Source organism: Myxine glutinosa, chromosome 7 (genome assembly GCF_964187855.1).
Source record: "Myxine glutinosa chromosome 7, kmMyxGlut1.1, whole genome shotgun sequence".
Lineage (NCBI taxonomy): Eukaryota > Metazoa > Chordata > Myxini > Myxiniformes > Myxinidae > Myxine > Myxine glutinosa.
This window is the reverse complement of record NC_136267.1, coordinates 37,808,417-37,832,221: the sequence shown is the minus strand read 5'-3', so window position 1 is coordinate 37,832,221 and position 23,805 is coordinate 37,808,417. Positions and strand designations below refer to the sequence as shown.

The window sequence follows — 23,805 nt, the reverse complement described above, 5'->3', positions numbered from 1 at the left end:
GTTTTTCCAAGATGGCGCCTGCACCACATGACCTATGACGTCAAGATTATCATTACAATATTCTACAGGAGGACACGCTCCTATGCTGAAAATTACATGTCCATCAGACCAACAGTTGCTGAGAAAAAAAATTCATAATGATCGGATAAGTGTTGTACTTGGTAAATTATGACGTCATAACGAAGGCACCGATTACATCATCATTAACATCTTATTCCCCGTGGGGAGTAGTTGACAATGAGCCAGTTCTCAATTTTTTTCCATGGAGTGGTTTCAGAGATAGAGGTGTGAAGTTTTTCCAAGATGGCGCCTGTACCACGTGACCCATGACGTCATAATTATCATCAAAAAATATTCAACAAGAGGAGGCCCTCCTATGGTGAAAATTTTGTGTCAATCGGTCCAAGAATTGCAGAGAAAAGAATTCGCACTGATCGAATAAAGGGTTGTACTTGCCAAATCATGACGTCATTATTACAGTACTGACTAGGGCGTGCCCGTACGTGGGTGCAAAAAAACATGCGTGCAAACAACAACAACAAAAAAAAACTTTGAAACCACGTGGCAGTAACGACCACAGAACCCCCCCCCCTCTATTTACATGAAATGGTTTGGTCCATTCGCAAAGCCCAAGCGAACGGCTTGCGAGTACGGTAGAACCCCCCCCCCTCTATTTACATGAAATGGTTTGGTCCATTCGCAAAGCCAAAGCGAACGGTTGGTAAATAAATCGCCATAGCTCGGTAACTACTTCTCCGATTAATATGAAACCTTGAAAAGGCACATCCTCAGGTCCCCAGCAATATACCTGGCAAGTTTCAAGTATATCGGACCCGTGGTTGTCGAGAAACAGCGGTCACAGACAAACAAACACACAGACACACACACACAGAGAGATTACTGGAATTATAGATAGACTAGGGCATGCCCGTACTATATCTATATCTAAAATTATATCCCCCCCCTCTATTTACATGAAATGGTTTGGTCCAAAGCGAACGGCTTGCGAGTACGGTGACAATCCCCCCCCTCTATTTACATGAAATGGTTTGGTCCAAAGCGAACGGCTTGCGGAGTTTGGTAAAGAAATCGCCATAGCATGCACAAACGCGCAGGAAAGCGAAAGAATCGCAAATTAGTTTTAATTAGTTTTAAAACATCGTTTAACGCCAACATAGCGGCAACATAGTTTGCCAACGTGAAATAAATGAATACGCTCTCAAATGTGCCGTCCGAGGCAGAGTCTGTTCGCCACGTTCGGCACACGTGATAGCTCGCTGCTCTCTGATTGGTTGAATCGTTTTTTGGACATAGCTCGGTAACTACTTCTCCGATTAATATGAAACCTTGAAAAGGCACATCCTCGGGTCCCCAGCAATATACCTGGCAAGTTTAAAGTATATCGGACCCGTGGTTGTCGAGAAACAGCGGTTACAGACATACAAACATACAAACATACAAACATACACACAGAGATTACTGGAATTATAGATAGATGACATCATCATTAACATATCTTATTCCCCAAGCGGAGTGCTTGACATTGAACCATATTTCAATTTTTTCCATGGAGTGGTTTTGGAGATATAGAGGTGCAACTTCTTTTGATTTTTCCAAGATGGCGCCTGTACCACGTGACCAATGACGTCATAATTATCATTAGAGCAATTCTGCAGGAAGAGCCACTCATATTCTGAAAATTTAGTGTTCATCGGACGAACAGTTGCAGAGGAATTTTTTTTTTCATACTGATCAGATCAAGTGTCGTACTTGTCGAATTATGATGTCATAATGGAGGCACCTATGACATCATCATTAACATATCTTATTCACCATGGGGTGTACTTGACAATGAGCCAAATTTCAATTTTTTCCATTAAGCGGTTTGGGAGATATAGAGGTGTAAGGTTTTTCCAAGATGGCGTCTATACCACGTGACCTATGACATCATAATTATCAGCAAAAAAAATCTACAGGTAGAGGCGCTCCTACGGTAAAATTTCATGTCAATTGGACCAACGGTTGCCGAGAAAATGAATTTTTTTAAAGCAGACACGGCACACATACGGCACATGGCACACATACGGCACATGTACGCAACTGAATGTTTAACCCCGCTTTTCGCTTCTTGAGCGCGGGGTAACTAGAACGGCACTTGGTAGAGGGTATACCTCCGACAGGGTGAACAGTTTACGTTTTGTATCCACTGATAGGCTGGATCAGGATCCGGACCTTAACAGAAATCCAATCGGCTTGTTATTGCATTTAACCCCTGACTATCACTTCTCCTTCTCCCTCCTTTTGCTTTAAATATTTCCCTATTGATTCTTGTCTTTTTGCAATTGTTGTTTTCATGTTTTGTTATGCATTATGTTTTGCACTCTGTCAAAGTGCCTTTGGGCTTCATGAAAAGCGCTATACAAAATAAATGAATTATTATTATTATTATTGCCCTAGTATTATTGCCTTGTTTGTCGGCTAATTGAGTACCAGTTCACTGGTAATTCCCTGTTTGTCGTTAAAGGCGGAAAAAAGGGTTGGCGTCAGGAATGGCATCCGGCCGTAAAACATTGCTTCAAAAAGGGGACCAAAAAACAACAACAACCACGGTTCCCGAAAAAGGCCAACCCCTGCTTTGCGGGGAAAAATGGCCTCTGAAGGTGGTTATATATTATATTATTATTGTCGCCTCACCAGCTCATCCACCTCGTTTTGTCATAATTCATCCGCAACCTTTTGAAATATCATGCTATATATCATTTTTTGCCCCATCTCTCAACGGTGAAGAATCACTTTAAAAGTTTTTTTTTTAAATCACGTATCCAGATCTTCACCAAAATGTTCATTAAAATGCATGTTGTATCCAGATCTTCACCAAAATCGGTGAATTCGTCCTCGTCACACACCCAAAATGTCCACCAAGTTTTGGCCAAATCCGTCCATAACTGTGATGTGTAGAAACTCCCCATGAGCCTTAAATCTCTGTAAAAACAAAAATCAAGAATAAAAAATAATAATAACACACCTCCCTGTAACACTCACCATCAACATCACTGAGGTCATCACCCTCAGATTCTGGTGCATCCTCATTTTCCCGATCAAAACCGTCCAGGTAGAGGAGCTGCGGAAGCTGATCAAAGATGGAAGACCGGTAACCTGGTGTCGACGTCACTTCACAGTTGATCAAATCGAGGCATCGAAGCTGAGGGAGTTTTTTCTGTCGGTATGGATGAAGAGAAGAGCAGCAGTGAAAGATGAGGAATGGTAATGAAAAACAATTGTTCAGAGGGATGCCAAACAGAGCCACTGGGATGCAAAAACAGAGGAGGAAAGTGAATTAACTGGCAGTTGTTTCCATCTCACCAAAGGCTCTAGCGAATTCAGGTCTCGGATGTTATTGTCAAAAAGACTGAGGTTGACGAGCGCAGCAGTGCGCTCTACCAATACATCGAGGCCACCTGATATGTTGTTGTTGCAAAGTTCCAACTGGGGAAAGAAGAGGGAGGGAGGAAGGGATGGAATAACACTTGCAGAAGACTGGTTGAGATGCATATATAGAACCCTCACTTTGTAAATAATACTTGTAAATAATATTCCATCATTTAAAAGGTTTAAACCCATAGTTAGTCCATATGCAACACGTAGGCCACCATAGGAACTTTAGTTATTTCCTTATTATGTGTCAGATAAGGCCGTGTTCCCAATAGTTGAATCTGTGTTGCATTAATCAAATAAGATAGGCCCCATTCGCTTCCTTTCCAACCTCTCTCTCCCAATTATATTACGCGCCTTCGCTTGCCAGCAGCGTTCGCTGCGTTGAGCTGAAGTTTGCTCAAACAAACGCCATTAACCACGCGGTCAAGCTCGAGGAAGAAGGGGGCGGAGCGCCGGGAACGAGGCGTGGCCCTGTCAACTCGCAGTCAAGGGCGGAGCCGGTGAGCCCTCGCCAACCAACCAGGGCTGAGGTGAGCTCGCTGGCGGGCGTGGTTTCAAAGTGCGATATATAAGCGCAAGCGCGACGCCCTTTTACGGACTCGTTGGGAAAGGCGCTTTATGAACTTATTGATCGGGAGGCGCGCTTGTTTCAAAGGACTGCGCCGGGGATTGCATTGTACGAACTGCTTGTAAAGGACTGCGCCGGGAATTGCATTGTACAAACTGCTTGTAAAGAACTGCGCAGGGGACGATCGATTGTAAAGGACTTGTGAGGAAAGGCGCTGATTGCACGAACTGCCCTTGATACGAGCCATTGATCGGGAGAGAGAGAGAGAGAGAGCTGGCACGAGCTACGTATTACGTACGCCGCATCCCAGTCCCCCCGATATATGTAACCCCGAGATACGTAAGGTCCGCTCGCGTCCGACGATACGCGCGAAGCTGCCTGCCGGGTTTCGCCTACGGAACCGGAGACTGGACTGGAGTGGACCGGAGCCGGATCCCATCGCCTGGACCATCTGCTTGGACCTTCCTCCCCTACCACTACAATCCCGTGAGTGTGTCTGTTCGTCTGGGGTCGTTAAGTTAAGACTGTATAGGTAAGCCTGCCCTGTGTCCTGCTTCTTCTCCTTCCTTGTATATTCCTTTCCTCTTCTTTTGGCTTGTAATAAATTCACCTTGTTATTTCTTGGTTTTTCCCTAATCCAATCGCCTCCGTCCTTTCTTTCCATTGAGTACCTGTGGCACGATTTCGGAACCGCTATAATCGGGTTTAGACTCTTGGCTAATGGCTCGGGCCGCGGATTGCTAACCGCTCGGCAATTTCCATCTTATCCGTGGTTCGGGCGGGAGTTATTTCCCTGCTCGCGGTCGGTGTTGGTAATTAGGTATTTGGGACCCAAATTGACCAATCACCCTACCCAAGACCGACCGGGAGGAGCGTTATAGCTTCCCAAGGACTCGGGATGGCCAGCTTAAAAGACAAGGGGATTAACCCCCCCTTGATAAGGGGAGAGCCGACCCCCGAATCCGCAACAATATATATATACTAGTGGGGTCACCCGTGGGAATCCCACGGGCATGGACGTGTGTGACATTTCGACATATTGAGTTAGATGCTGCACCTGTTACACACACACACACACACACACACACACACACACACACACACACACACACACACACACACACACACACACCTCATTTTTTCATTTCTGTATCTAACAATTCGGTCTCTCTCTTATTCACAAACACACACAAACACACACACACACACGTACACCGACACACATATACACACATATATACACACACACGCAAACACACATACACATCCATACACACACACACACACACACACACACACACACACACACACACACACACACACACACACACACACACACACACACACACACGTACACCGCAACATGCATATACACATACACACATATACACAAACACATATGGATACACACACATGCATATACACATACACACATATACACATACACATATGGATACACACACATGCACACACATACACATATACACACAGACACATACACATACACACACACACATGCATACACATACACACATACACACATGTACACCCACACACATGCACACACATATATATACACATACAGACACACACATATATACACATACACACATATATACTGTTACAGACACGACTTTGATGTTAAGGTGGGCCGAGCGGAATGGCGGTCGTGTCCGCACAAATTACCCGATTGTACTCGAACGTCGACGAAGCCGCGCTACGCTGGCTCAATAGGAAAGAGAAGACACCCGGCTGGGTTATAATGACACAATACGACACCAGGGGTTCAGTTCTCAAGACCTCCGGAGGAGGTTATATTAAGGCGGAAGGTTAGATTACAGGGACAAGAGGGAAACATAGGAAGGTGGGCACTTAGACACAACCTTATATTATTCCCGACAGACCACAGAGAAACAGGACAAAAACTGACTCACACGGGGATTGATGGCTAGCAAAGCGGGTATTCGATGGCCAGCACAAGGTGCACCTTGTGCTCAGGGACAGGATGGCGCGGCCCAAAAGATGCAGGAGGTCTCTCAGCGCTCGAGGTGGCGTCTTGTCGTCTCAAGCTGGGGGCGCATCTTTCGTCACATCCGGCGCGGGGCCGCGTATATCCGGCGGGGAGTGACACGCCCTCGGCTCGTTAGCTCCGCCTCATGGAATCGGCACGTTGCTTCTCATTGGGTGCGTGCGGGGGGGGTTACTGGCTCCGCCCCTGACGAGGAGCTGACAGCCAGCCCCTTCGGGGTAACCCCGTGGAGCGCATGGTCTGGAGCTAATCGAGCCGGTGTGAGGACGCATCCTCCCCCGCTCCGCCGCCATCTCCTCTGTTGTTGTTGTAATTGTTGTTGTAGTTGTTGTTATTGTTGTTGTTTGGGGAAGAAGATGGGAGGAGGTATGGGAAAGGTCCTAAACTCACTACTGGTGCCATATAATCACATTCTGGTGCAACGAAGAGTCATAATTAATGGAAACGAGGCCTTAACTGACATAGATTAAGAATAACTAGGAAGATGTCCGAAAGTTGTCTACGTGTGGTGCGGTGGACCTGGGCACGACATTTAATGGGGGAATAAGGGGAAGGTCGGCTCTACTGATTGTTATTTACATGCAATGGGACTAGGGAATGGGGGACTGGGGAAAGTTGGGGAGTATTGGAGAAAATAGGGGAATATTTACAAGCGGATATGGAGGCCAAATTCCATATTCGCAACATTGCACCCTTCTCTACCCTCGGGGCGTCCCGACCCGATAAATTTTTACCTACTTTAGTGTGGCACGCAATGTAGTTCCCTCTACTATTAACTCTACCCTGAGTGCGACAGTTTTACAGATATTCACAAATGAGTAAATATGTCCCCCTGCGACGTTGCACCCTTCTCCTCACAGAAACACACCCACAGGATAACCGAATCCGGAAAGAATTCTCAAACTAAACATACAGCCGGTAGGGAGCATTATTTACAAGACTATGCTGCTATTTACACTACGATCCAGGACCTGTTTTTGGAGGAACACATGCAGATGTTATGCATAGAGAGAGCGCGCTTGCCAACATCGATACACCAACCCACGAGTGCTCTGTGGCCGACGGCCTTTAATAACGTGCAGAGCACCCTTCCCGAGCATCAACAGCACCACCCCACCACCAATCGGTGCAGTCACCATTGTTCATTGGAATAAAAATAAATTCGACAACCCCTAACCCTGCAGGTGTCTCTTGCTCTTCTTGTGGTGCACTTGGTGGTAACTAAAAGTGGTTCACCTGTATGGCATAGGTGCCACGTTGACCCATAGGTCCATCCCCGGGTGGTGCTTGGCCGCAAACGAACTGCGGTCCATTGTGGGTGGCCACAAACATTGCGGTCCATATGGTGTATCGATCCCGGCAGTAAACAGCGAAAGTGCAGGCCCACAACTGCGCAGCCAGCACCTCTCTCTCCTCTCTCTCTACCCCAAAGCCAGATCCTCGGAGGTGGGAGACAAAAGAAGAAACAAGTGAGTAAGGTGGTAAGGGCGCAAAAGTGCACGCAATGTAAGGTGATGCACACTGGGGGCACATGGGAACCAGGTGAGACAGGTACGTCCCTATCGTACGCCCCCCCCACCAGGTAACCTACATGGCCCCTCCCTTACCCCTTACTGCATCCACAAAACACAACACTACCCATAAACATCTACTTTACAAATCAACAAACATCCCTACTGTCTTCCCCGTTCCTCCCATAAACCAAATTCGTCTTCTCTCCCTCCTAACCAATCAAATTTGCCATTTTCAACTCTCATCAAAATTTGCCATCTCCAACTCAACATCAAAATTTGCCATCACCAATTCATCATCAGTCCCTCCTAGGGAGGGAGAGATGGAATCACCCCAATGTCTCATCCACGTCGTGATGCGTCTCACAAATCCACAGCAATCTCATTTCCTGCACAAAACAAAGAAAACACAGGTGTGGAGTCATCATCATCACCACAGGTAAGTGGCTGCGTATGGTGCGACAGGTTCTTCAATCCTAACTATTTCCTAAATGACTTTAACAACTTTACACTACCCGGGGTCTTTCTCCGGCCAAACCATTGGCCCTCTTACACTATGGGTTCTAAAAACCAATTCCCATTGGCCAAACTGTGGTGCTTTTCAATTTGGGGTCTCACTCCCCCGATTCATCTCCCGGTGCCCTCGTACAATTTCTGGGCTGCGACGTGTACCTCTCCCAGTGGGTCTACCCACCTGCACACCTCCACCACTGCAGTTGCCTCCGAGCTTACCTGCTCCTTACCCTAACCTAACTACCAGGGGAAGGCCCTCTGGCTCTCTCCCCACTCCGTGCCCTCTCTGGCACTGGGCTGCCCGATCCACACCCGGGATCCTCAGGCACCCACTCACAACTACCGGCTCCCAGAGCCCACCTGCGGCCTCACCTGGCCGACATCCTCACAGTGGTGGAGTGCCCAACCAACTACACACACTAACAGGCTACACGCCCAGCCATTTCCACAACACTAATGCACCCATTCACAACACCATTCTGCAACCGCACCACAAATGCCAATATCCAACCACAATTTACCTGCACCCTCTACCTAACACTTACACTACCCGCCCCGGGTACTCGTGAAAGGGGTCCACTCTTCCCCCATCCACACCTTCGCACCATGCACACCACTCCGTACCACTTACTCCAACTCTCTCCACACACCTGTACCTGCACACCTGTGCTCTCACACCTGGTGCCACCTGCACCCTTCTCTCCCCAAGCGCATTCGCGCTGATCCACAACACTCACTACTCATACACTGCTCCACACACCTGTCCAGTTGCACACCTGTGCAATCACACCTGTTCAATTCTCACACACACACGGCATCATCTCAGCTAACTACTCCCTTCTGAAACTTGCGCTTCCCAGTCGTCCCTTTAAACTATTGCGCTCCCACGTCATTATCATCCACACTAATCTACCTGCGTCCCCACTACAGGTATCAGTCACTAACTAACCTTAACGTTACCTAAGGTCATCTTCTCTAGATCCCTACACACAATATCCTAACCCACCCGGGCTAGTTTTCACTGCCATACACCCCATAAGCTATTGCTCCTTTGCCCCCCCATATGGGAAGGATGGTGGATTTGCCATCCCCCCACATCGGGGGTCTCTCACTACCAATTTTGCACATCAAATTTCAACAAATTAAAAATTTGCCAATCACTGCCCATCATCTGCCAATCACTACTGCCAATCCCTTGCCAATCATCAAATTTTGCTTTTCTCTAATTTTGGGTCCAAAACACTAACCTCATCACCCAGTCGACCCACTAATACCTCTCGGTGCGCCAATCCCTGTCCAAAGCCCGGCTTCGTAAAGCCAAGCAATGGATGCTGGTTGTTTTGTGCCAGCGGCTGGATGCGTCCGGCACTCGGTGCAGGGACGGGGGCTTACCCGGGCCGAGATCCCACGCATCACCTCGGCGTGGAGCCATCCAATGTCCCGATCTCGACCTGCCGGAATGCCTCAACAAAAGGTGGTCGCCATGACGACCCTTTCTATCGGGCTGCCAGCTCCGCCTAGTGGAGCCTGGACGCGGCCGTTCAAAGCGAGGCCCGGCACGCACCGAGGGCCTGCTTCGGCTAAAAGTCGCTCTAACCTCTAACCCGTGTAACGTCGATGCTTCACCTGCATGCTTACACCCCGCAGCCCGTTCCTTGCTCACACATCCAGCTGTGCCCATGCTCCTCGTACCCTTCCTTACACACCCAGGTACACCCATTCCACTCACAGCCTTGGTCACACACCTGACCACCGAACACTTTGGCACACATTCGTTGCTCGCACACCTCACCAATACACCGCTTCGCGCCCCCTCCTCGGTCACCTCCTCTGTGACAATCACAGGTGTGCTCTCATTCGCACACCCAACCACGTGCCTCACCACCAACTCCAGCGTGCATTCCCACTCACGCTCTACCATTCCAGGTGTGCATCCTTCCATCCCAGGTGTACATCCTCGCTCACCTGTCACAACTAACTCACGCTCCATGTCACTCTCACTACTCTCCCCTCCATTCCTGACAGAGCACTCACCCTTACTCTTGACAGCGCACTCTTTCCCCATGCACCTGTCCGTCACACACCTTTCTCGCGCACACTCCTGCGCACACTCTCCCGTCACACCCTCTGTAACACTCCCCACAGGTGGACACTCTTCCTTACTTCTGACAGCGCACTCTTTCCTCATGCACCTGTCCGTCACACACCTTTCTCGCGCACACTCCTGCGCACACTCTCCCGTCACACCCTCTGTAACACTCCCCACAGGTGGACACTCTTCCTTACTTCTGACAGCGCACTCTTTCCTCATGCACCTCAGAGTCGGACTTTCTTGCACACCTCCTCTTTCGCACACCAGACCTGTCACACACTTCACCAGTGGCCTCTCACGAACACCCGGGTCCATCTCGACCCCCAAGCTCCTTAAATCCCCTGGCGCATCATACGCACGACCATATTGGTCACCACTTACACCGGGTCCTCTTCCTCTTCGCTTCTCCTCCATCACCTGCGAATCCCTCATCCGGTTAATGAGCACATCACGATCCAAACACAGACTTTGGACCAATTCTTTTATCTCCTCTTTTATCTCTTTCTTATCCCCTCTCCGTCGCTTCTTAATTTCACTCATCCCTTCTTCCACTTCTTCTAATTTGTGCTTCACCTCTTTTATTCCCCGGTACGTCTCCTCAAGCTCGTCCTCCAAGGCTACCTTGACCGTTTCCATGTGCGTCCTCACCTGCCGGTCCTTCGTCTCCATTACCTCTACCACCTCGTCCAACCTCGTTGTCAGTCCCTCACGTACCATCTGACATTCCCTCTTTGTCGCTATCAAGTCATCTTTTAGTTCTTTCTGTGTCGCCTTTAAACCTCCTAATACCGCAGTGTTCCTTTGAACCTGCTCCACTAACTCCGTCTGTCCCACCGTCAGCTGCTCCACCTCCTGCGTCAGGTCCTCTATGCCCCCTTGTAACTTTACAGTCCCCTTTCTCACCTCCTTCTCCATGTGCTCCTTACAGTGCCTCACCTCCTCGCGCACTCCTCCGACCTCCTCACTCACACCTCTTCTAATCTCCTCTCCCATCACTTGCATCTCCTGCCCAGATGCCACCCTCATCTGCTCCATTTCCTCCCTGTGAGCATCCAGTTTGGTTTCTACCCCCATTCTGACCCCCTCTATCTGCTGCTCCATTTGTTTAACTTCCCTTTCCGCTTGGTCCCTCATGTCCCTCAATTTGCCTTCCATACTGTTTTCTAACCCCTCTAACCCAGTTTTCACTCCCTCTATCTGATTCTCCTGGGCAGCCATTCTATTTTCTACCCCCATTAACCCATTTTTCACTTCTTTTATCCCGTTGTCTAACCCCTCACCGGTACCCCTCGCTTCGTCCCTCATTACCCCCAATTGGTTACTCTGAGCATCCATCCGGTTCCCCATTACCCCCATACTGCTTTTCAAACCTCTAATTTGGTCTCCCAATTGCTCACCCATTTGTTCCATAAGGGCCCTCATTTGCAACATAAAAAGGTTCGGATCCACCAGGGGCGCTGCCACGGTCGCGGGCGTGGACGCCGTGGCCACCTCGTGCGTGACAACGCTATTTTGCGACCCTGCCGCCCTCACTGCTTCACTCTCCTCCTGTCCCTCATTTTGGTCCTGGATCGACCCTACCTCACTCTCCTTTACCGGACCCCAGCCGTCTTGATCCGCCATAGCGCGACTTGCAAAATTCGAGTTTCGTAAAACAAAACAAATTTCGGCCGCTCCAAATTTTGACCAAATTTTTTTTTTTCCTCTATTCGTTTTTTTTCTTTCAAAATTTGGTCGGGCCTCGAATCTCACTCCCGACACCAATTGTTACAGACACGACTTTGATGTTAAGGTGGGCCGAGCGGAATGGCGGTCGTGTCCGCACAAATTACCCGATTGTACTCGAACGTCGACGAAGCCGCGCTACGCTGGCTCAATAGGAAAGAGAAGACACCCGGCTGGGTTATAATGACACAATACGACACCAGGGGTTCAGTTCTCAAGACCTCCGGAGGAGGTTATATTAAGGCGGAAGGTTAGATTACAGGGACAAGAGGGAAACATAGGAAGGTGGGCACTTAGACACAACCTTATATTATTCCCGACAGACCACAGAGAAACAGGACAAAAACTGACTCACACGGGGATTGATGGCTAGCAAAGCGGGTATTCGATGGCCAGCACAAGGTGCACCTTGTGCTCAGGGACAGGATGGCGCGGCCCAAAAGATGCAGGAGGTCTCTCAGCGCTCGAGGTGGCGTCTTGTCGTCTCAAGCTGGGGGCGCATCTTTCGTCACATCCGGCGCGGGGCCGCGTATATCCGGCGGGGAGTGACACGCCCTCGGCTCGTTAGCTCCGCCTCGTGGAATCGGCACGTTGCTTCTCATTGGGTGCGTGCGGGGGGGGTTACTGGCTCCGCCCCTGACGAGGAGCTGACAGCCAGCCCCTTCGGGGTAACCCCGTGGAGCGCATGGTCTGGAGCTAATCGAGCCGGTGTGAGGACGCATCCTCCCCCGCTCCGCCGCCATCTCCTCTGTTGTTGTTGTAATTGTTGTTGTAGTTGTTGTTATTGTTGTTGTTTGGGGAAGAAGATGGGAGGAGGTATGGGAAAGGTCCTAAACTCACTACTGGTGCCATATAATCACATTCTGGTGCAACGAAGAGTCATAATTAATGGAAACGAGGCCTTAACTGACATAGATTAAGAATAACTAGGAAGATGTCCGAAAGTTGTCTACGTGTGGTGCGGTGGACCTGGGCACGACATTTAATGGGGGAATAAGGGGAAGGTCGGCTCTACTGATTGTTATTTACATGCAATGGGACTAGGGAATGGGGGACTGGGGAAAGTTGGGGAGTATTGGAGAAAATAGGGGAATATTTACAAGCGGATATGGAGGCCAAATTCCATATTCGCAACAATACACACACATACACACGTGTACACACACATGTACACCGACACACATGCACACACATACACATATGCACATACACACATATATATATATACACATACACACATGTACACCCACACACACACATACATACACACACATATACACACACACACACATATACACACACATATACACACACACACACACACACACACACATATACACATACAGACACACACATATATACACATGCACAAAAAAACACACACACATATATACAAACACATACACGCACACACACACGTACAGACAAATGTACATCGACACACATGCACACACATATATATATACGTATATATATATATATATATACATATATACACATACACACACACCTCGTTTTTTCATTTCTGTATCGAACAATTCGGTCTCTCTCTTATTCACACAACACACACACACACACACACACACACACACACACACACACACACACACACACACACACACACACACACACACACACACACACACACACACACACACACACACACACACACACACGTACACCGACACATGCATATACACATACACACATATACACAAACACATATGGATACACACACATGCATATACACATACACACATACACATATGGATACACACACATGCACACACATACACATATACACACACAGACACACACACAAACATGCATACACATACACACATACACACATGTACACCCACACACATATATATATACACATACAGACACACATATATACACATACAGACACACATATATATACACATACACACACATACACACGTGTACACACACATGTACACAGACACACATGCACATACACACATATATATATACACATACAGACATGTACACCCACACACACACATACATACACACACATATACACACACACACACACACACATACAGATATACACATGCACAAAAACACACACACACATATATACACACACATACAGACAAATGTACATCGACACACATGCGCGCGCGCACACACACACACACACACACACACACACACACACACACACACACACACACACACACACACACACACACACACACACACACACACACACACACACACACACGCGTCCCACATGTATATATCCCACATCCCACATGCATATACATGTTTAAAGTGTACGTGCCCTTCCCCCCTCCCCCACCCGGCAACGCTGAGTACTTCTGCTAGTAACTAATGAAATAAAAACGAAGAAATATCTCTGGGTAATTTCCTGAAACTCGGTGAAATTCGCTGAAATTCGCTGAAATTCGCTGAAATTCGCTCGGTGTATCGGTGAAATATTTTATTTGGGCGGTGTAGAATTGCTTCGAACGAAATATCTCTAAGCAATTTCCCGTCTGTGTTTCATGTCCATGCACACGTGAAATGGAGTTTGTTTTTGCACACGTGAAATGAACATGTGAACCTTTACTTCCGGATAATAATGTTGAATGAAATAAAAACGAAGAAATATAGTGGAGTCACCCGTGGGACATTTCGACATATTGAGTTAGATGCTGCACATTCATTTTTACAAAATGGTTACTGGCAAGTCATCAGATCCAGAAATGGTGTAATGAACACAATTTATTTATTTCACATAATATGTGACCCCTCACTCCTCTCCACCTGACACTCTCCTCTCTCCACCTGACACTCTCCTCTCTCCACCTGACACTCTCCTCTCTCCACCTGACACTCTCCTCTCTCCACCTGACACTCTCCTCTCTCCACCTGACACTCTCCTCTCTCCACCTGACACTCTCCTCTCTCCACCTGACACTCTCCTCTCTCCACCTGACACTCTCCTCTCTCCACCTGACACTCTCCTCTCTCCACCTAGCACTCCTCTCCTCTCCAATCCCTCACCTCTCCAATCCCTCACAATCCCTCACTCGCCTCTCCAATCGCTCCTCACTCGCCTCTCCAATCGCTCCTCACTCGCCTCTCCAATCGCTCCTCACTCGCCTCTCCAATCGCTCCTCACTCGCCTCTCCAATCGCTCCTCACTCGCCTCTCCAATCGCTCCTCACTCGCCTCTCCAATCGCTCCTCACTCGCCTCTCCAATCGCTCCTCACTCGCCTCTCCAATCGCTCCTCACTCGCCTCTCCAATCGCTCCTCACTCGCCTCTCCAATCGCTCCTCACTCGCCTCTCCAATCGCTCCTCACTCGCCTCTCCAATCGCTCCTCACTCGCCTCTCCAATCGCTCCTCACTCGCCTCTCCAATCGGCTTTCCCCGTCTCGTTTCTCTCCCGTCTCGTTCTTTTTCTTGCTCCAAATCGGCCCGTCTCGCCCGTCGGAATCGGAAATCGGGCCGTCTTGCTTTCTTGCTTGCGCGTAAATAAATTGTGTTCATTACACCATTTCTGGATCTGATGACTTGCCAGTAACCATTTTGTAAAAATGAATGTGCAGCATCTAACTCAATATGTCGAAATGTCACACACATCCATGCCCGTGGGATTCCCACGGGTGACCCCGCAAGTTTGCATTGACGTTCGTCGATGGACTCGTTCGCCCGTCTCATTCGCTTTCTTGCTACATCCTGTTCAAGTCTGCGTTCTTCATCGATCGTCTCATTCATTTTGGAAATAGAAGTTTCCACGCAGCGCATGAATTGTCACGATCCTCAAGAGGAAGTGTCTCGTAATCATCAAATGATAAATGGCAAGTAAATTATATTGTGGAAAATTAAAGATTTCAAATAAACCTATTTAAAGTGTATGCGCACATAACTAATAAAAAAAACGAAGAATTATCTCTCGGTAATTTCCTGAAACATATTTTACTTCCGGCTAATAATGTTGAATGAAATAAAAACGAAGAAATATATGTCGGCATCATTGTTGACGTTTTTGTGACGACTGTCATCAAACGAAAAAGTAATATATCTTAACGGAAAAGCATATATATATAGTTGCAGTTTTTAGAACCTTCACATGTAAATTTAGTAGTAAATTCCCTTATAAATAACCCCTGTGTACATTTCCCCTTAATTGGCTGTTAAATGAAATAATTGCATCTTAGTTAGTCCACATTGCAACACGTAGGACACCATAGGACCTCTCAATAGTTATATCATTAGTATGTGTTTCAGTTAAGGACCTGTTCCCAATAGTTGACTCTGCGTTGCATCAAATCAAATAAGATAGGATCCCTTGCGATATCCCCATGGCCTCCTAAAAGTGGCAGTAAGGCGGCGTTCGCCGCCGTTGCATTGGGCCGTTTGCTTTGCCCCAGACTCCATTGCGCACAAGGTCATCTCGGAGAAGAAGGGGGAGGAGCTACCACATCACAGGCGTGGCCTCACCTCGTCACCAAAGGTGGAGTCAAAGCCCTTACAACCAACCAGAGCTCGGTGGGCATGGCTTGAGAGGGCGTGGCAGGAAAGATCTGGCAAGTTCGCGAGGGTTCCAAGGGCGGGGGTTATAAACCCTTGGGGCGAGGCCCCCACCTGGGAGAGGAGAGAGCTTCAGAGACGTGCGCGCAGATGAGAGAAGAGATACGTCCCACCACGCAACAGATTGGCAAGCAGCTTTTGAGGCAGACGGAAGGGAGAGTCGGTACGAGGCAGATGAGTAAGGAGAGACGAGCTGCTGCGGGAAGCCCTGCCATGTGAAGCCGAGTACGTGGAGCCGCCGGCTGCTCGCTTCCGAACTGTGAACCTGGAGCGGACCTCTCTGCTGCGCATTTTTCCCCGGACCTTCCTGCCCTGTGTCCCACCTGAACCTTCTCTTTCCAGCCATTCGTTCCTGCCTGCAATTCCCTATTCGTGTGAGTCTGTTTGTATTGTCCTGTGGGAATAAGTAAGCTTGTTTAAGAATTGCACTGTCTTTTTCTGTAAATTACGTTCGTTTCTCTTTCTTTGGGTTGTGTAAATAATTAGTAATAAATACCTGTTCCTCCGTACTCTTTTGGTTTTCATTCTCGTCCGATCGTCCTTGTCTTTTCCCTGATTGAATACCTGTGGCAGGTTTGGCCAACGCTCATGAATCGGGTTAGTCATTGTTAACGGCCCGTGCTGCAGTCCGCTTCGCTCGGCGTAATCCATTAATCACGCTGTGGCATGGGCGGGAGTATTTCCTTGCGTACCGGAAGGCGCTGGTACTTAGGTCATAGGAAGGATAGGCCTAATACCCTATTCAGCGCTGACCGGGCGTGACGTCATACTTCCAGGACCGGCGGAGACGGCCAGCTTAACAAGACAAGGGGATTAACCCCCCCTTGCTAACGGGAGTGCCGTCCCCCAGATCCGTAACTATATATATATATATATATATATATATATATATATATATATATATATATATATATATATATATATATATATATATATATATATATACAGTGAAACCTTGACTTACGAGTTTAATTCGTTCTGTGACTGAGCTCGTAACTCAATTTGCTCGTTTCTCAAATTAAATTTCCCCATTAAAAGGCATTGAAATGCTATTAATCCGTTCCAGCCCCCAAAAAACCACACCAATTTTTTTTGTTACGTGTTTTTAAATAAGAAAAATGTACTTTATAAATAACAAATAATGTATAAACAAGCACGACCTCGTATATACTGTTCATAATAAAAGAGAATGTTGTAGCGACCCATGGGTCCCCCAAGCAAGACCGGCATCAGAATCTCCTTGCTCCAGCCGGTAACGTCACCGGTCACGTGACCGCCAAAGCGTCCCGCGCGTGCGGGTATAATGAGCTACACCTGTGGATCACGTGACCACCGAAGCACGCCTCGCTTGAGAGGCGTGGCTTTCGGTTTCGGTTTGGGTTTTTGGTTTTGCTTTATAAGGCAGCCCGATAAACTGGCTTTTTAGTGTTCCCGAGTTGGTTTTACGAATAAACATCTTCTCGGACGAGTTTGTGCCTTGCCATCCTTTTATCCGTATTCTGCTGGAGTCCAGATTCCTTCAATGTAAAGAAATAAACTGGTTTTATTAAGTGTTGTGGCGGACACGAAAGCACTGACGTGGTGACATCACCCCGCACACCAAGTGGGGGTGGGCCACGCCGGGGAGAGAGGCGTGGCCTCAGGATATAGACGGGGCGCGCAGCCTTGAGCAGCTTAGTGCTGCAGTTTGAATAAAGACTTGTATGAACCGCGTTGTCCGCTTGCTCCTTGCGTAAGCATTAGCGCGCGCAGCATCGCGCTACAGTGTATTTACCTTGAAGATCAGACGAAGATGCTGGCGGAGGTGGAGGAGATAACTTTTGCCCTTTTCGCCACACTTTCCTCGCTTTCACTTGCAGGGCGTTTCAATAAAAACCTGTCCAACGAGGTTCGTTTCTTCCTCCCTTTCAAAATGTTTCGAAAATTCTCCATCTCTTCATGGATAGAGGTCCAGAGCTTTGAAATAATCGTAACGCCCTTGGCTGGCGTTATAGCCTTTATCGACTCCTTCTGCTTCAAAATCGTACATATCGTAGAAGTACTACGATCGTACTGCCTCGCCAAGTCGACAACACGCACACCTCGCTCATGTTTTTCGACGATTGCGTGTTTAATATCCAAGCACATCATCCTCTTCTTCTTCTCAGTACTGCGCTTGGCACTCAATTTCTTAGGACCCATGGTTAAAACTAAGAAATTTTCCAAAATAACCAACATGCGAAAACAAAGCAGCAGTGATATACGGCAGAGATGCTTGCACGGCAAGATAACCACGTGACCGGAACGCTCGTTGGGCCACCTAGTGGCGGGTGGCGTAAGCTCGTAACTCAGATCTCGGCTCGCATCTCAAAGCAAAAAACCGCCCGAGCGACGGCTCGTATCTCGGAAAACTCGTAAGTTGGTGCACTCGTAAGTCAAGGTTTCACTGTATATATATATATATATATATATATATATATATATATATATATATATATATATATATTGTTGCGGATATGAGGACTGTATTTTTTTGATTGTGTGCTTTATTATTATTATTATTGTTTATTCTGCGCCCCCTGCCTCCGGAGCTGTGTAAAGGTGAAAGGGCATCCCATAATTAGTCCACAAGCATACACGTCAGCCAATAATAGAATACCCCTGTTCGATAGTTATATCTTATTCTGTGTTTTAGGGTAAGGCTGTGTCTCCCATTAATTGAAGTACTCCATTGCACCAGTGAAAGAGAATAGATCCCCTTTCATTCCCATCCCCAAAATCTCCATTTCCTTTCACATCCCCTTTCGTCATTGCCAAGCCTCGATTGCCAATTACATCCCCTCCAAAACCACCATTGAACATGTGCTCGGGTCGGGGAAGAGGGGCGTGCCCGCCCGTCGTCATCAAGGGCGGAGCCAGAGGGTCGCGTGACCAACCAGGGCCGAGGTGAGCACACCGATGGGCGTGTCCTGAAGGCCGGCGGCTTGATCGCCGGAGGCGTTATAAAGGCGCGCGCGCAAGAAGCGTGGGGTTGTCGGTGGTGAGGAGTGAGTGGACCAAGAGAGAGAAAGAGTGGTTGGACCAAGAAAGAGAAAGAGTGGTTGGACCAAGAAAGAGAAAGAGTGGTTGGACCAAGAGAGAAAGAGTGGTTGGACAGGGAGACGTGCAAGAGTGTCGTTGAGTTGAGGGTTTGGACCAGACGAGTCCTGGCAAAGCAAGCGGCGGCCACAGCAGCAACAACACCCAACAGCCGCTTGGGGCCTGGACGGCGGTTTTGAGCAGGGCCGCGAAGGAACGGCGGCTGCTAAACGCGCCGATCGTGCTGCAGGACCCCCTTGGACCTTCCTCTCCCTCCAGCCATCCACCTCCTGCCTTTCCACCCTTCTTGTGTACGTGAGTTTGTTTTGTTTGTTCTGTCCCTGGGTTAATTAAGTCTGTATAAGCTAGTATTTGCACTGTGTCACCTGCGTCTTATGTGTTGTAAATAAACGTGACTGCTTTCTTTTTGCTTGTGTGTATAATAAATCCAATTACTCTTCTGTCCGTCTTCTCGTCTTATTCCTTTTCCTCTTTGCATTTCGTCGTTTTAGTCTTTTCCAGATTGGGCAGCTGCGGTGCGATACGGCCAAAGTTCTGGGTGAATCGGGTGAGTCGGGGAACAACTGTTCGGTCGCGGAGCCTTCGCTCGGCAAACAACATCCTAAACCGCGATCAGTAACAATATATATTGTCGCGTAACCGTGATTAACACCACAGTTACGGATGACCGATTTGCGAGACTTTAACTCCCGAGGCGAACACTCAATGGCGGACTCAAGTTCAACACCAACGCGCGGAATGGCGGGACGCAGCGAAGGCTCCGCAACCTTATCTATTAAAATCAAACACCCAGGAAAACTGCGTTCAGATATTATGTACAAAAAGTAATATAAGGGTTTATTAGGAAAAGTAAAGCCAGTGAAAAAGCCCGCCGGTAAATCTAATAACTCTAATAAACCTAAATCGGGACGTCCCCACACGACAGACAGCAACACAAACGAGGGAGATTAATTACGAAAATAACACGTCTTGTAAAATGTACACAAGGAGCTCGGCTTATCTGTCTTTGTCGTCTTGTATTGTTTGCCGTCCACCCCGGCACCGCTCGGCCCCGATGCACCCACGAGGCCTTGCTCCACCAGGCTCCGATCCTCTCGCCGCCCACCAGGTCCGTGCACCACGCTCCAAAGCACCCAACGCAAGCCAGCAGCTTCACACGAGGTCGATCCCCACACAAAGCACGAAGACAGGACCGGAGAGAACGCAGGTGGGACTGCACGTCTCGTCCTTCCAACTCGCTTCTCAATTGCTCACTGCCAAGCTCGAACTCGACTGCGACTGCCCGAAATGGCGTGTCCTCTCCAACTCCAACTGGCGAACTCACTCCGTGTGACTTGTGACTCAACTCTCTGGTGCCTGCCTGCGTCTGCCACGAAATGGCGTCCGACCGTCGCCTATATTGGTGGCCGATGACGTCACATTGGCGCACTCCTCAGCCAATCAAAGCCTCCCGCGACTCCTGACATCTCCCGTCCGTGACCCCGCGGTCCCGGCATAACACGTCCCGGCCAGGTTTGTAGGCCTTTGGAGGTGTACACGGTGGCGGCCAATTGTGGTGGTGTTTTTGACCTGGTTTCCTGTCAATTTAATACGAAGTCCTTGTCAGGGAAAGGGGATTATTTAATGTTGCGCTAAGGACCTAACTAATGTTTATGTGGTTTGCAGTGCCATAAAGGACAAAGGTTTGATTACTAGGTGATACTCACAGGGGCGTTACCTTTAATCCCTCACTATTTAACACTCGGACCTCCAGGTAGATCCACAATCATACATCTTACCCCGACAAACGCCTAAACATCAAGAACTTATTACATGTAGAGTCCCTGTCACGACAGCCGAATACCTACCTATTCAGATCTACCTAGCTCTAGATGTTGCATTACCAAATTCATAACACAGCCCCCCCCCTGGAACCGTAGCTCCTGCAAGGTTCACCGCAGGGCTACCATTCCAGCCTTAACACTTACTGTCACACACTTAATTAACCTATGAAATAAATCAGGAAGGGCTGTGGGAAGTGAGTCGGACTACCTACCTACACTTCCTTAACATGCTGAACCCCTTAACCATCATGCAAGTATGTACATTTTCTTCGTTGTTCCTGTGGAGGGAGGAAACAACAACACACAACGCTAACTTAACCACAAAACTTAACCATCTTTCCAAACTCAAAACTCTAACCTTTGTACATACCCCGGTCTACAGACCGCGTCCCCCGGTGGATGCCACAAGACACAACCTTACCTGCGGGGCCATCCCCAATGCATCCCACTAAATTTCCACGGGCCCTGTCCAGATGTTACAGGTGAGTGACACGGCTCGGTGGATTTCGCCCACATTCATGCAACACAGACCCCTTAACCACTCATTCTCATTCCATAGGTCATCAAGGCATTTCAAAAATCAACAAAGCACTTATTTCAATACACCCCCTGCAGGACCATGGCATTGATGTCATTCACGTGTGTGTGCATTCCTCAACTAGGCAGCGGGGAGGTACCGCACAAAAAGATGGTGGGGGGCACATCAGGCTGTGGTGCCCGCAGTCCCAAAAACAAGTCAACCGACTTACAAGTTCATTGCCCCCCCCCCCCCCCCTTTACCTCTTGGCCCCATGACAGCCCAACAGCCCCTTTCCGCCGTTACCTCGCCGGTGAGGGTCTCCACACACACCAGGCTCCTTTGCCTCCTGCTTTCGCGCAGCAACACGGGTCACCGGGGGACTTCCTCACCCCGCGGCGCCCAACCAGACCCTCCACCGACGAGCTCCAATTTCCAGTTACCACCAGCTGCCAGGGGTAATTGCCGCAGAGGGGGGCCCGCAGGCATCGCTCCTCAGAGCTTGCTCTGTACCTGCGGACACGCACACCTTCCCCACCCACAAGACCCCAAAACACACTTCCTCCCCCGCTGCCATTCAATTCTCCACACAACTCAGCACAATTCAGTACAATTCATAGATGGTGTAAAAGGTGTTACAAGGCTTGCCATGGCCTGCCAATGTGAAATCCCATTCACAGTTCGAATCATTGAATCCTTACACATTTCCATTAGCACATTTCCAAAAAGCACAATTTATCGCCCCTCATTATCTCCAATAATCATCACTCACTCTCCAGGTTCCACTCTCACGACCACATCAAAACACCTAACCACAATACAAAAACATACGCCACCCACAAGACACTGTGGCTCCCATTCCATCCCCTCACCGGCCATGTCATCACTCTCACCCGCCTCCCAACTCCAAATTACATGTCCCCAATCTCCCAAAGCAAATCCTGAAGCCTGGGACAGCACCCCTCAAAACACTCACCTCAAGTTCAGGCAGTTGCAGGTTGGTCAGGTCCAAAGTGCAATCCACCCATACAATTCCCAAAATTTCACATTGGGCCTACCAAATCCTTCCAAATTTCTCTTTTGTCCCCACTACCCTGGCAGGTATGTGGATCCGCATCCAACGGTGATCATCACGACACAACTACCTATGGCCACGACAGCTCTGCACCTCTACCGTGCAAGGGTCACCGGGACAAGGTGAGCAGTCAAAACGCCAACATGGCCCATGGGTGTCCATAAGGGTGCGACCCACCATCCATCCTTCGGCCCCCCTGCGAGGAACACAGCTGCAGCAGCCCCAGCTGGCCAATGTGGTGAGCACTTGCTGCCACAACACACACTACCGCACACACAACCTCGGCCCTGGGGGGCACGGTCGCAGTGCGTGGCATCCCTACAGCCACGTCCCCTGCACCTCCCCATCATCCCCCAGTCCGACTACAGAACTGCAGCCCCCCAGTGCTCACCCACACTTGACCACACCAAGGTCCAGTCAACAGCCATGCTCCACCAGGAGACCCACCCAGAAGACATGGTCCACACACCTCGGACACGCACAGCACCACGTTGACCCTCAGGCTACACAACTACATCCCCATCATCCCGCGTCCCAAATATCAGCACAGTTGCCCCCGCAACCAGTTGAAAGCTGTGTCTTGCTACCCTATTAATTTCATCACAGCCTCCAACACTTTGGTCTACACACCTGGATCAATAATGGCGTCACTGTACAGTGTCCACCATGGCATTTCAAAATCCACCCTTAAATTTCCATCTAACCCACAGATTACCCATGCCAACCATTTGTCACATTTCACTCACCTCACCAAAGAAGGATGCTTTGCCATACACATGCCAGCCGAGCATGGCCCATATGCTCGGCGCGTTACACATCTCCCGATTCACATCCCCATGGCTCTCTTCCCAAGCTGGGTCCCACGG

The 23,805-nt window shown here is 48.7% G+C and overlaps 1 protein-coding gene across 1 annotated transcript in view; it reads right to left on the bottom strand.

The window, feature by feature from the left end:
• LOC137431132 (acidic leucine-rich nuclear phosphoprotein 32 family member B) overlaps window positions 1-23,805 on the bottom strand; it is a 117,561-nt gene that overhangs the window by 62,775 nt on the left and 30,981 nt on the right. The window contains exons 3-4 of the mRNA XM_068122111.2: window positions 3,364-3,486; window positions 3,043-3,217 (exon numbers count right to left, since the gene is read on the bottom strand). Coding sequence (XP_067978212.2) covers window positions 3,043-3,217; window positions 3,364-3,486 — 298 coding nt within the window. The remainder of the gene's footprint in view (window positions 1-3,042; window positions 3,218-3,363; window positions 3,487-23,805) is intronic.